The 14201-nt window shown below is 34.9% G+C and overlaps 2 protein-coding genes across 3 annotated transcripts; one reads left to right on the top strand and one right to left on the bottom strand.

Annotated features, from left to right (window-relative positions):
• Positions 1 to 645: 645 nt before the first annotated feature.
• Positions 646 to 5123, top strand: LOC113321030 (rhomboid-like protein 15). Of its 2 annotated transcripts, none has more exons than XM_026568909.1 (13): positions 646 to 774; positions 1544 to 1709; positions 1803 to 2097; positions 2218 to 2250; positions 2346 to 2437; positions 2548 to 2621; positions 2925 to 3013; positions 3097 to 3169; positions 3578 to 3753; positions 4058 to 4100; positions 4204 to 4260; positions 4591 to 4665; positions 4774 to 5123. In XM_026568909.1, the coding sequence occupies exons 1-13, from the start codon at positions 751 to 753 to the stop codon at positions 4777 to 4779; spliced, it is 1203 nt and encodes a 400-aa protein (XP_026424694.1). In that variant the 5' UTR covers positions 646 to 750; the 3' UTR covers positions 4780 to 5123. The 2 variants fall into 2 exon arrangements, with proteins under 2 accessions (XP_026424694.1, XP_026424693.1); XM_026568908.1 differs by having other exon boundaries at positions 3569 to 3753.
• Positions 5124 to 5189: 66 nt separating this feature from the next.
• On the bottom strand, positions 5190 to 8288 carry LOC113321029 (zinc finger CCHC domain-containing protein 7-like). Its single transcript, XM_026568907.1, has 7 exons — positions 7780 to 8288; positions 7308 to 7526; positions 7038 to 7199; positions 6561 to 6722; positions 6309 to 6425; positions 6068 to 6178; positions 5190 to 5937 (listed from the first exon to the last, which is right to left on the bottom strand). The coding sequence occupies exons 1-7, from the start codon at positions 8113 to 8115 to the stop codon at positions 5368 to 5370; spliced, it is 1677 nt and encodes a 558-aa protein (XP_026424692.1). The 5' UTR covers positions 8116 to 8288; the 3' UTR covers positions 5190 to 5367.
• Positions 8289 to 14201: the final 5913 nt, after the last annotated feature.

Below are 14201 nucleotides of genomic sequence, written 5' to 3'. Positions count from 1 at the left end.
ATGGAGTTCATTTCTGGAATGAACTCTGTTCTTTTAGGTTTTTATATGGAGTTCATTTGTGGAATGAACTCTGTTTTTTTTTTAGGTTTTATATGGAGTTCGTTTCTTGAATGAACTCTGTTTTTTTAGGTTTTTATATGGAGTTCATTTCTGAACTCTGTTTTTTTTAGGTTTTTATATGGAGTTCATTTCTGGAATGAACTCTGTTTTTTTAGGTTTTTATATGGAGTTCATTTCTGGAATGAACTCAGATTTATATAGTTGATTTCTGAAAAAATAAGTAGAAATTAACAGGAGTTCATTTTGACGAATGAACTGCTAGAAAAAAATAAGTAAAAATTAACACGGAAGGGTATTTTTGTCCATTTAATATTTTTAAATAATTATGGACCAAACAGTAAAGACATTTTTCCCAAATGACTAAACTGATATGGGTCCACCTAAAAAAGGATCAAACGATATTTTTCTCATTGGAGTTGCTCTAAAACAACTGTGTTGTGCGGTTGTGCCCATCCGATGCTCTAAAATAAAACAAGTAAACAACTGTTTCTGATGCGGACCCTGCTTAATGGGCCGTTGGGCTCCTTGGCTCTGCCGTTTAATAGCCATTCGAACTTCTAGGGTTATTAAGGTCTTTTCGGTACACTTGCCGTAAAACTTTTGTAGAAACTCTAACTTCCAAGAAGAAACTAGAGAGAGTATTTTCCTGGGATCCATAGCGGGAAATCATTTTCTACAAGAAGCGCAAATATGAGATCGAACATCGTTACTGAGGTAAAATTCACCTTAAATCCTAGTTTTTCAGGATCACTAACATAAAATTTTACTTTCTTCTCCTGATTTTAATTCGAAGTTCAAGTTATTCAGTTAATTCTATTTCTTTTTAGCTCGTTAGGGTTATTTAGTAAAGAAGCCTTAGTTTGAGATGGGAACTAGCTAATGTGATGTCATGAGAGTACTTGAATCTCTGATTACTAACGAAAGAATCACGAACTTTGGTTAAAATGTGTAGAAATGGACTACTCTTTGGTTTTAGGATTCTGCATGTCTTAATTTGGAATGAAATTCGTAGGAAATATAGGGTTATGAGAATTGAAGATCTAAGTATTGAGGGTATTTTAATAGATAATGGGTTTTTTGTTTGTCATTTTTTTAGTAGATAGTTTTGTCCATGTACAGAACAAATGGAGCTCCAGTGGCTGAAATATAGACTTGATATTTCCTTCTGCTTGATTCTTTATGTTCTTGTGAATGATTTAGTTGAAACTTGTATAAAGACAAGTCGTAGTGGAGTCTCAGATACCCATCAGCAGGAGTAGGTTAGTTTATTTTAGTACACTCTCAACTAGAAGGATTTTCTGTATTAGAATGTACTCAGTTTTTCAGTTCTGTCTACCAAGAAATTGTATTTTTATTTTGAGTGATAAATGTAGTTTTGATTTTTGAGTCATTGATGTGGTTTTTGCCTTTCTTATCCGCTGACAGATAGAGACCCTTTGACAATTACATTAGGTGGGCTTATTTTAGCTTTTATAATGTGCAGGCAGGTTTGCAAACTAGGGTAAGCCAGTGGTGGGAAGGTATTCCATTCCTTACTTCTGTGATAGTGATTCTGTGTGGGATTATCTATTTGGGGTGTCTTTTAACTGGGTATGACTCCTTTGCTGAGATATGTTTCTTACCCTCTGCTGTGGTATCACATTTTCAAGGTACAGTATACATCTATAGACTGTAAATCACTGAATAGAACCAATTACTGGAAAACATTTCTTTTTCTAACTTCATTTCTTTCGTTCGTGCAGTTTACAGAATTTTCACGGCAACTATTTTTCATGGTTCTCTACTGCATGTTCTGTTTAATATGCTAACTCTGGTACCTTTGGGTACTGAGCTCGAGAGAATCATGGGATCTGTGCGCTTGTTGTATGTGATAATCTTGTTGGCTACTACAAATGCTGTTTTTCACCTTTGTATTGCATTAGTGGTTCCGCGTAATCCTTATGCCGATCTCATGAACGAGTGTGCAATAGGTTTCTCAGGAATCTTGTTCTCCATGATCGTTATAGAGACAAGTCTCAGTGGAGTCTCAACAAGAAGGTTGGTAATGTCAAGTAGTATTATGCTTAACTGGAAGTGTGATTTCGATTACTTCCTATTTTATGCATTTTCTTGGAATGATATGCATTCTTACTAATGAAAACATTCTCTTTTGCGCAGTGTTTTTGGACTGTTTAACGTACCGGCCAAATGGTAATAATTCTATTGAAGGAAGTTGCAGTTGCTCTTTCTTATTATCTGTAATAAATTTTCTTCAAAATGCAATATTTTGGTTTGTTTGTATTCAGGTATCCTTGGCTATTATTAGTGGTGTTCCAGCTGCTGATGACAAATGTCTCATTACTTGGACACTTGTGCGGCATTTTGTCTGGATCTGCATGTCAGTTTTCCATCTCCTTATTTTATTAAGCTAGGTCTTTCTGTTGTACTGGTATATACTTTAAGACTACTGAGTTAGACACTTACTAGAATCTATGTTCCTTCTATCAGATGCCTATGGATTGTTCAACTACTTGCTACCTGGACCATCATTGTATTCTTCCATTGAGAGCGCCTCATTTCTGGTAGAAATTTCAAACATTGAGATAACCTGATTTACATCAGGATATCATGCCTATACTTAATAATGTTGACAAATCGCTGTTTCTGCTTGATTTTTTTCTTTTTCTTTTCTTATTACCATTTGTAAGAATCGACCAGTTTGTCTTCTTTTTTTTTTTTTTTTAATACTGATCTATCTGTTGGTGTGATCTCGCATAGATATTAAATTAGTTTCTTTACTGACTAGAGTAGCTCTACGACCTTCAGATATTATAACTTGTTGTTATTCTTGAATCCATATGAAGGTTTGGTTTTTGATTCTGTAGTCTTCATGTGTGAGGCGCCCTAAATTCATAATGTGTACTGGAGGAAATCTGTCCGGCTACATTCCTACACATACAAGTCCAACCTCCAGGTTTTCTTTTTTTCCTTTACTGTTTCTTGCTTTGCTTTCAATCTTAAATAGAAAACCTAACATATGGTTCTTCACTTGTCCAGTGGTTTGATACCTGGCAATTTGTGGAGAAACATTTCGTCATGGATGCCACAAAGAGAAACAGCATCTTCTCAGGTATTATTATACTGTTTTAATCAGAACTAGTAAGCAATAGCCAATTACTGATGGTTAGGTATATATAGCCATTTCTGTGAAGGTAACATCGACCTCCTTCTCTACTGTGTGAATATTCAAGTGCCCATTTTGTAGCATGAATATATCAATTTAATAGGTTTAACATATCTGTATATAGAAGCATTTGTCTGACAGGCTAAAACTCTAAAGACCTACTTGTATACTCTGAGAAGATTTGATAAGATGCCATGATGTTTCATTCTTTTGAAACTAATCCGTGTTTTAAAACTTTTGTTAAGGGTTTTTACTTTTAGTGGTGCTTGATCGTAGCTTTTCATTTTTGGTAATTAGACTTAGGTCTGAGTGTTATTTCTCCTTGGCTTGGTGATTCTATACTAGAACTTGCAGTCAACACAAGACGGCAGATTCCCTGGGACAGGAAGGGCCCTAGGAGCTGTCGTAAATCAATCCTCTGGTGCTTTAAATACCGACTCAAGCCTGCAGGCTAGACTCTTAGACAACAGCAGCCCTGACCGTCTTTCAGAAACAACAGCAACTGGAACAGGACAATTATCAAACACAAGGTATTTGAATGTCTTGTAAGAAGTGTCGGATTTTGGGCCTTGTCATGAAAACCTGCATCGAATATCAACTAACTATATAGGGCTTAAATATTTTTTGAAATGTTATCAGTGCTTGAAGCTAAGTACTTTCTGAAAAGTGAATGATTACTCTAAACCTGAGTCGCCTCATGAACTTTGAGCGCTCAAAAATGTACGTTGCCTCGCGAACAGACTGGGCCAGATAATTCAATAGGTGAAGTTGCAGGAAGCCTGTTTTCATGATCGTCAGAAACTACTCTAATAGTGAATGGTTTGTGTTTTACAGGCATTTAGCTTTGGATAATGCAACAGCAGTTGGACAACCTCTAGTACTTTGCACTTTTCTCCCTTTTGAAAATGGATTTGGATAGTTCAATTTCATGCCTCATTATTTCTAAAAAAAAAAAATTGTTTACATGACTATGGATGCAGAACTCAGGAGCCTTTGATGAGGAGCTCAAGAAACTAGTTGCGATGGGTTTTGAGAAGGTACACCATCTACCTTCGTTTTGAGCTTTTTTAAAGACCATTGTTATATATGTATGTGGAATGTTGCCACGCACTTCACTCACTAATTCCATGAAATTGGGTTCTGATCCCATGAAACACTCACTAAACTGGGACTTCTGATACATATGAATATAGTTGCACACCTGCTTGGATACCAATTTCCCAAGTAATTACAACTAGTAGTTTAATTGCTGTTCTAATTACAATAGGTTGGCACTTTAGGGTGAATTAGCTCTGGCAGTTTATCTTATATCCTGAATAAGAAAATATACAGTTGGTGTCTGACAAAATGAATGGGGCCTGCTGCAGACGCAGGCTGAAGTTGCTCTTACAGCTGCTGAGGGAAACCCAAGTGTTGTGGTGGAAATTCTTATGACTCAACAGGTATGTGGTTCCTTTTGTTTGGTGTGGCTCCGTTGCTTAATAACTAATCGGTTGATCTGCGGCTTGTGGCTTTTTGATAATCAAATTCATTGTTAATGCTATGAGCAGGGGTGATTGGGAACAGTGGATCCTATGAAGATGAGCCTCCCCCTGGCTTCTGCGAGCTATAGTATGAAGTTATTCCTTGGCTTTCCGGTTCTCTCCGATATTTTGTTGGATCATGTTGGCATTGTACATTGTTTCACAATGAGAGCAAATTAGAGTAGATTCAGTTACGAACAAGAAAAAAAAAGAGGAAAAACTACACTAACAAAGATGTAAAACTTGAATGAGAACAAAGTTGTAACCTTTGAATTTTATCTTAACTTGAACAAAGTTGACATAACCTTTGAATTTGCTCTTAATTGAGCCAAGTTGGTTTCTGCTTTATGTATACAGGTTCTTAACGCTTGAACTTATAAATTTACGTTGGTCCACTCGAGGGTTTGAGATTTTTGTTGTTTTGAAAATATTCTATACACAGATTGTATGAAACCTTAAAACTTCATTAACCTCAACAAAAATGTATTCAGAGAAGGTTATTCCTCTCTGGATATTTTGATATTTAAATAACAAATAAATTAAGACTTGAACTAATTGTGAGGGCATACATACATTGTTACAACAGATGACCTCAAAGGAGCACAGGAACAAAAAAGGTTGCTAGTACCAATTATTATTTTTCCTTGATCCCCAACTGTTTGAGTTTCCAAACCTTGAAGCAGTATATTCATGAGGAACATAAGGTTTAGCTTGACCATAGAAAGTTGGAGTTCCAGGATTATGCTTAGACTTCTTAGGTGATCGAGTATTAGAGTGATGTCCATTTTGTTTATAAGATGAAGAACCCCTGTGGAAATTTTGGGCTGGTGTTGATGGAGAGCTCAAACCATTCGAATTTCTGTTACAGAAATCGCCTGCATCATCAGTAATCCACCCACCTCTATGTCTCGCATTTATTGGTGTCATGGTATCACCTGAATCATCAGGTATCCAACCACCTCTATGTCTAGATTTTACTGGCACCATGGTATCACTTGGATCATCAGCCATCCATCCACCTCTATGTCTCGATTTTACTGGAGCCACAGTATCTCTTCCATCATACATGATATTTTTCTTTTTACGAGGTTTACAGATATCATGAGGCAAGGATCTTGCACCATAAGAATCATTGACTTCCCTCCTAAACTGTTGAACAGGGGTTGAGAATTCACCCCTTCTCCAATCAGGCTGCAAAAGATTTAATATTTTACAAAGTATACATGGTGTTCGGAAGATGATAAAAGGATAGCTATCAAGAAAGCTCATGTCACAAAGCTAATAACATGGAGAGAGAAATGAGCGAGATTCTGACAAAAACCTTAGCATAAGTTGTGCATCCTCGTGCAAAATGTCCTTCCTCTCCACATTTGTAGCATAAAGTAGGTGTAGCCACACCACCACTTGTATCCCCTCTTCTTTTTGCACACCCCTATAATAGCAGACTTGCATAAGAACAGAGTGATTATATCTCTAAAGTAAGTGCTAAAATGAATCCCATAAAAAAAAAAGTGATATACTGAATGGACGGTTTATATTAGAAAGTGGCAGATGTAACTAACCAAACCAGTATGGCCAGACTGACCACAATTGTAACAAGAAACTACTCTTGTACCAGTATCCATGAAGTCAACACAACAAAGATGCCCAAACATTTTGCATATGTAACATTGGATTTCCTGCTCAAGATCGGCAGAAAAACAAAAACAAAAGCAGCTGTTATAAAAATTGTGTCATGATCTCTAACTTCTAAAATTAAAACACAGGCCCTTGCTTAAAAATAAAACTACTCTACAGATTTAGAAAGCCACCACCTTGAGATCCTCAGGTGCATAGTCGTTAAAGCATGAGAACATGTTGTGCCCATAATCTCCGCATCGCAGGCACATTTCGGAAAGCTGGGTGATTACTTTGTCTTTCTCTGGACATTTCTTTGCACGGTGGCCTGTCTTTTTGCAGATGTAGCAATCTTGTCCCTAGGAAGATATCGAACAGATACTTTCAATACATTAGTAAAACTTCAAAAGAAATCATCATTATTATCAATAGAGATCTCACTGTCTCAGATTACAGATGAGCTCAGTGAACCACGAATGCGCTTAGACAGGAACACAAAGAAATGCATATGATGTTAGTTGATAATACATGATATATGTGGCTTGATTTAATAAAGAAAGAGAGTATTAACCTTGAGAAATAACTGACTTGAAGTATGAAGAGAGAGAGGGAGGGAGAGAAAGAGGGAGATGAAAAAGCTAAATAAAGTTTAAGCTGAAGCTGTGATTGTGTACCTGTTTACACTTCTTTGCACCATGTTCGACACTTCCACAAACGAAGCATGGTTTCTTACGCTTCTCCATTTTACAGTTTACTGCCATATGGCCTTCTTCACCACAATTATAGCACGTACTATTAAAATTGGTCTCTGGAGGATCGAAATATCTTGGTCCTCTCTAAGAACAGAAATAAGAGAAACGAGAAAAACAAAGGACTAAGCCATTTGCATATCACTTGAGTTTCAAAATTCTGTTCAAATTCAAAACTATAATAACTCCACTCACAAGCAATTTTCGCAGCACAACATTGTTTACTACTTCAGCTCCATCTCCTTGTTCGGACTTAGGTTTCTCCGCTAGCTCTTCAATCTCTAAAGTTCCATTTCCTTCCACTTCCATGGGTTTAGCTCTCACCACTACATCTTCTTCAGTCTGATTAACAGCAACTGTTTGTGTTCCAGAAGTTTCAACTGTTTCCACCTCATCTTCAGCCACAAAATTCAGCTACACCAATCAAATACACATCCAAAACAATTATCATAAGTTCAAAAAATAAGAAATGATATACAATTCCCAACTCCAGTGAATATAATTAGAAGTACAGATTCCAACAACTCTTAATCAAATTCAATCCAATGAAGCTCCAAAATCAATTTATTAATCCTAGAAAGTGGTTACATACAACAAAATAGTTCAAAATCAATCTCAGCTGTATAATCAAACAAATAAAAGAACACCAATGTAACAATATACTTACCATTAACTCCTTTTCTTTATCCCTTCTCCTCTTTTTGCCTCTCTTCTTTTTCTTCTTCTTCACCTCAGGTACCACCACATCAGTCACTATTTCATCACCACCACCAACACCTCCATTACAAACTTCTTCTGAAGATGAAGAAGAAAGAGTAATAACAGAATCCTGATTTCGTTTCCTCTTATTCTCTCTAACTCTAGCTTTCTCCACGATTTCAAGAGTCAAATCTCCATTTGCTTCTTCGTCATCACTACTCAATAAAATTACAGATTTCTGTTTAATATCATCTTCGAATTCTTCGTCGTCCACCTTTGCTTTCATCTTTTCTTTCTTCGCCATTCAGAGAAGAGTAAAAGCAAAGGCAGATCTTAAAAAATAAATAAATCAAGCGATTAAACCTTGAAAAACCCTAGCCCTAATACAGAGCAGTACTAAAGTTAGTTTAATGGAGAGAAAAATATACCATAGTGAAGTAGTGGTGGCAGAATTTAGAGCTTTCTTTTTATTTTTAGGGTTTCTGTTTTGTGTACAGATTCCGGGATCTCTACAGATTTGTGGGATTGTTCTGTGCGTTGAGCTATTGACTTTCGTTGACCAAACGGGCTTGACTATGATGGACCAGATATTAGTTGGGCTTCGCAAATGAGGGTTCACAAATGTTAAGAACCATTTTCTTTGGAACCCTGTTTTTGGGTATCCAAGAAAATTTCAAGGCATAATGAATAAAGACAAAAACGGGTTGGAATAGTGAATCCAATAGCCCCTTACCCAAATATTTTTGGTAATGGCAAATTTACCCTTTCTGTATTAGTGTCAATAATAATGAATAATTTTGATTAGTATTTAATGTAAATGATTAGTGATTAAGATAATTAAGTTATAAAAGTTTGTGTTGATGATAATTTTTGGGGAAGAAAAAAAAAGTTAGGTTTTTTGGAGAAGAAGAAGAAGGGGAAGTGAGTAAAAACTTGTATTTTTACGAGCCAAATCCAGAAGATGAATATGACAATGAGAAACCCAATGCTAACAGCGCACAAGTATATTTCCAGATTATGTTTAATTTCATTTGTATAGGTTGAAATCATCAAAAAAAATTGATTTTTTTCACCCAAGTTCGGCGAACCAGGGATAGGTTTGGCTTGAAATTATCAGCCGAACCTAACTTGGATACTACAGAAGATGAACAGTTCGGCTTACTCGAAATACAATAGTTATTGGCCGAACTTATAGTTTGTAACTTCCGACCTACTTATTAGTTAAATGTTCGGCTAATAAGAAATTTGCATTACAAGCCGAACCTTCTCTTAAGAGTTAGGTTCGGTTTTCACTTTAAATATCGTATCAGCCGAACCACATAATTTCCAAGTTCGGCTCATATTTAAAAAATCATATCAGCCGAACATGTTACTGATTTTCCATAAAACAATTAAATTCATACACATTTAGGGGTTAGGATTTTTATTACATATGTTTATATTGTGCAGCCTTTTCATAGGATGAATAAAAAAAAATGGAAACTACTAAAAGTGTTAAGAAAGTGAAGTCTACTGATGGAGAATACCAAGGTCCAAATTTAACTCATTAAAATCAATGAGATCTTATCTTCAACTTCAAGAGGATGAAAAGACAAACACAACGCAAAAATAATGAGGTCATTCCGACATCGAACGAAAAAGTTATCGCCAAAACAAGATCGAAAGACTTGAGTCTGCAGAGAGAAGGTTCGGCCGATAACTCATCAGCACGGGCTAGCCGAACCTAGATCCTGCAAATCAGTATTTTCGAAATGTTTACAGAGAGATGTTCGGCTTGAAAGTGATCTAATCGAGTCAGCAGAACCTGACAACCACCTGGGGTAAATTTCACTTCTCAAGTTCGGCCGGGAAAGGTTGGCAAGGTATTAGCCGAACCTGACACTGTTTTGGGACATATTTGGACACCAAATTGACTTTTATCTCAAGAAAATACGATCTCTGAAGGATTATAAAGCCTAACTTTGAGATCTTTATACAAGAAGACATCCAAAACCCTAGGAAGTTATCCAAATCTCGATGACAAATACGTCGATGAGGAACCCAATGCTACAAATACACATGTATAGTTAAAAATAAAGTTGTGGTTCGTCTCATTTTCTTAATATCGAATCAGCTGAACCAAATGTCTTTTAGGTTCGGCTTGTATATTTAATATAATATTAGCCGAACACCTATCGGATTCTTTTAGAAAAAAGTTAATTTAATATACATTTTGGGTTCAGCTAAAAACTGATATTTACTGTTTAGCCTAACTGTTCATAGACATTTTCAGGGTGAAATTTCAAGAACAGTTTGGCTCAAAACTCAACTCAATTATCAGCCGAACCCGCTACTGTAAACGTCAAAAACCTTAAATTTTTAGTAATTTAACCCATTAAATCGACGAAAAACAAAAAACAATAGATTGGGTTTGTAGGAAATACCTTATCATCCTCATTTCATGAGTTGGAGCTTCAAATGGTTGAACTTCTGATTCAATTTCTGGTTCAATTACATTTTTCACACCTTCATATTCAATTGGTTCTTCTTCTTCAATACATGGATTAGAAGAGGATTTAGAACGCCTGACGTCTGTTTTTTTTTATACGACCCATTATATAGTTCAATTTAATCGGCGATCAAAATTTCACGAATCGATAATTAATTACGACGATGGAAAAATTCTGAGAGAGAAGGGAGGTGGTTTGGCTGGAGGAAGAAGAAGATATGTTTAGGATAGAAACATATTTTGTTTTTTGATTTTAGGTTCAATGGTATATACGTAATTGAACTACCCAATAGACACTCCTTATAAGGTTACCTAGGATAGGAAAACTATTTTGTATGCCTTGAAATGTTTTGGTATGCCCTGAAACAGGGTTCTCTTTTTTAACGATTTTCTGGGCAGCATTGTTTTTTTGGAGATCATGATTTGATTAGGCCACCTGTCCTATGGTTATAAGGGGTGTCCTAAAAGGTGGAGGTGACTAGTTTACCCTTTAACCTAATTAAAATTATAACTCCACAACTTCTCCTTCCTCTGTTCTACAATTTTTCTTCTTTTCTTTTTCATCAATTTATGATCATCTAAACCTGATCATATACAAATCTAATCAAATCTATCAAATTTTAATCGTCGTCGATTCATTGAATTTTTATCGTAGATTAATCAATATTTTGTATATAAACCCGTCCATAAGTATTTTCCCACAAACCCATTACTTCTAATTCATTTTTGATTGAAAATTTTGAGTAGTAATCATCAAAATAGGTTGAAAATGGAAGTTACAGTAGTAAGTTCGGTTAGGAATTTTGTGGAAAAACTTTGTCGAACTAGCCGAACTTGCTGGAAATGAAGAACAGTACGGTTGTTTCCCAAAAAAATATTTTCCAACGGGACTTTTAATTTCCTAACCGAACATTTTAATTTCCTAACCGAACTTTTATCTGAAATCCTATATATTGAGTTCGGTTACGTCGCAATTTATTTTCTCCTAACCAAATTCCCTATATATTTAATTCGGTTACTTCGCAAAAAAATTCTCCTAACCGAACTTTTCTCTGAAAGCAAAAAACTTTATTAAAACTAAGTTCGGCTACCTGCGCTTTCATGAACATTAGTCGAACTACATTAGCAGATAAGTTCGGTTACTTGTTCTTCAGATCTTGTAGCCGAACTTGTTTGACTTAGCCCAAATCAAGCTATAAAATTTCTCATTTTCAGAAAATTTTGGCCAATTCAAGCAACAAAAAACTAAATTTGAAGGTTCGGATTCAAAAAATAAAAAAATTATTGCGTTTTTCCAACTCTTATATTCTCCTTCTTCTTCCCTCTCAATAACTTAATTTAAGAAAAATAATATTGATTTAATCTTACACTAATCTAATCACTAATTAACCTAATTTAATTATACTAACTAATGATTACATTAATTAATCATTGCACAAACTTGATTAGGAAGGGAAATTTTGGTAGTAACAAAATATTTGGATAAGGGGTGTCTTCACTTTACTTCTAAATGTCTTGCTAAAAATAGAACCATGGTCCCAAAAAAAAAAAACCATGGTCCCAAAAATCATTCATTTTTTTGGTAATTGCTAAAGGCGGATACCGATTTTAGCTTAGTGGGTACCAATCCATATAAAATATAATAACGATCTTCGTTGAATGGATTGGTACCCACGTTAACAAGATTTTAGGAACTATGAGTTTTTTTTAGGACCCTCTGTCTTTCGAAGGGAGCATCGAAGGTTTTAGGACTATGTCGTTACAAAGAAATTTAAAATTCTTTTTACAGATATTTTATTTAATAAATATCCTCTATTCATTAGTAGTTAATAAGATTATTAGGATTAGATTATACATTCGAGATTTTATTAGATTAAGATGAATAATCATTTAATAAAGAAGGATGGGAAGAGGACTTTTGGAAAAATTAGGTTTTTGGAATTTTAAATTTAAAACCCACAAAATAAAGAGCATAATATTTAGGATACTCAGGTATATTTGTCAAAGAGTCAATGAGTTTTTATTGCTTGGATTGGCTAAAATGTGTGATAATGATAAATTTAATGAATTTTTTGGACAAAGTTTGGTACTAAAATGTAAAAAAAGTAGTTGAACTTAGGTTGGATGGAGTTTTTAGACTAAACTCCTCAGCGAACTTACATTTTGGGATGAACAGAGTAATGTTCGATTTTGTCGCGTCCACCATATTCTTATCCAAACATAATGGGTAGAAACTGGAATATAAAATATAAGCATTGAGTTTGACTAAGAAGACAAGTTATTTTTAGTCGAACCTTGCATTTAATATAACTTAAAATATATTAAAAGTTTGGATAGGAAAATAATATATTCAGCTATGAAAATAACAAGCTCGGATAAAAATGATGTAACATAAGAGATCCATGATAATATTCAACAACCAAAACAAAAAAAACTTGACGCAGCTGAACATAGAGTTCAGCCATGATATTTTTTGGGGCCTAATTGAACTGTTCTTCAGGTTCGTCTAGGAAACTTTTCTTAAAAAATTTAGGAGAAGAAAATTAGTTTTTTGATTCATAACTTCAAATTTAGGTTAATCTATGATTTATTAGTTTAGTTTTATATGTTCAAGTTGATTTAAATCGAAGCACAACCTAGTCCTTTCCACTCTCAAATATACCCATTATCCCATCATACCGGATGGCCTCAACATATCCTACTATCGTAGGCCTCTCAACAATAGGTTGGTCTAGAAAATTGGTCAATTTTAAAATGAACCGGAAGGCTTGGTAGAAAAAGAGGCATAACTCCCCGATCCTTAAGGTATTATCTAAAGATAATATAAGAGAATATCTGATTATACCTCGAGAATTCATACATTTTATTTAAGTTATCTTGGATTTTTTTTAAAGGGCTACGGATAGCATGTCACTTATTTTCCAATCTCCTTTTGACCCAGTCAATAAGAATATGCCACCTGTTTTGCTTTAAAAATGTATTCGTAATAATTAACAGTGTGTCACACGTAAAGATAATGTTTACTGATTATGATTATGATTATGTTTTGTCTAAATCATCCCGGAAAATTAGCAAACTAACGTTCGTTGAATTATGAATTGTATTTGTACTCCTGTTTTTATAACTCTATGATAAAGTTTCATTTTTGAAATTTTCTTAAATATAACCTTTTTGTTTTTCTTAGTTAATCAAAATAGATTTTAGTCTTAATCATAACTCCGCTAAATTTGTTTAAATTTTCTTACATCTCTTTTGAATTTTTCGTTCCTTGAACATAAACGGATTTCATACGTGAACTTAATTTTATCTTTAATCGGCCACTACTTACATCATCAACATAAGTTAGCGTATTTCAAGAAGAATTAAATTGAAGTATTGGGGGTACCAAGATACACCACCAACTTTTTCTTGGGCAATCTGTATGGACAAACTCAACACAACTCCGAGAGTAAAAACTCAATGAAGGAAAGTGCATAGAGTTATCTTTTCCAACTAACAAGGTTGGACCCAGCTACTGTGATTGATTAACGCACAACCTTTGATATTTCAATTATAAAGATAAACAATATGTTGCGGAAAAAAAATAACACAAACACCAGAAGTTTTCTTAACGAGAAAACCGCAAATGCAGAAATACTCCAGGACCTAGTCCAAAGTGAACACAAAACTGTATTAAGCCGCTACAGACACTAGCTTACTGTCAATTAACTTCGGTCTGGAATGTAGTTGAGCCTGAACTCAGTCTCCCACTGATTCAGGTACAGTCGCGCTCCTTACGCCTCTTGAATCCTAACAGGACTCTACGCATTTAATTCCCTTAGACGATCTTAAAAAGACGAGGGTACCCAAATATACCTCAATCTAAAACTTTTCCACCTATAAGTCCTTTCTCCGAAAGTGAT

Source organism: Papaver somniferum, chromosome 11, assembly GCF_003573695.1.
Source record: "Papaver somniferum cultivar HN1 chromosome 11, ASM357369v1, whole genome shotgun sequence".
Taxonomy (NCBI): Eukaryota; Viridiplantae; Streptophyta; class Magnoliopsida; order Ranunculales; family Papaveraceae; genus Papaver; species Papaver somniferum.
The sequence above is the reverse complement of the archived record's forward strand: the minus strand, read 5'-3'. Positions and strand labels throughout refer to the sequence as shown.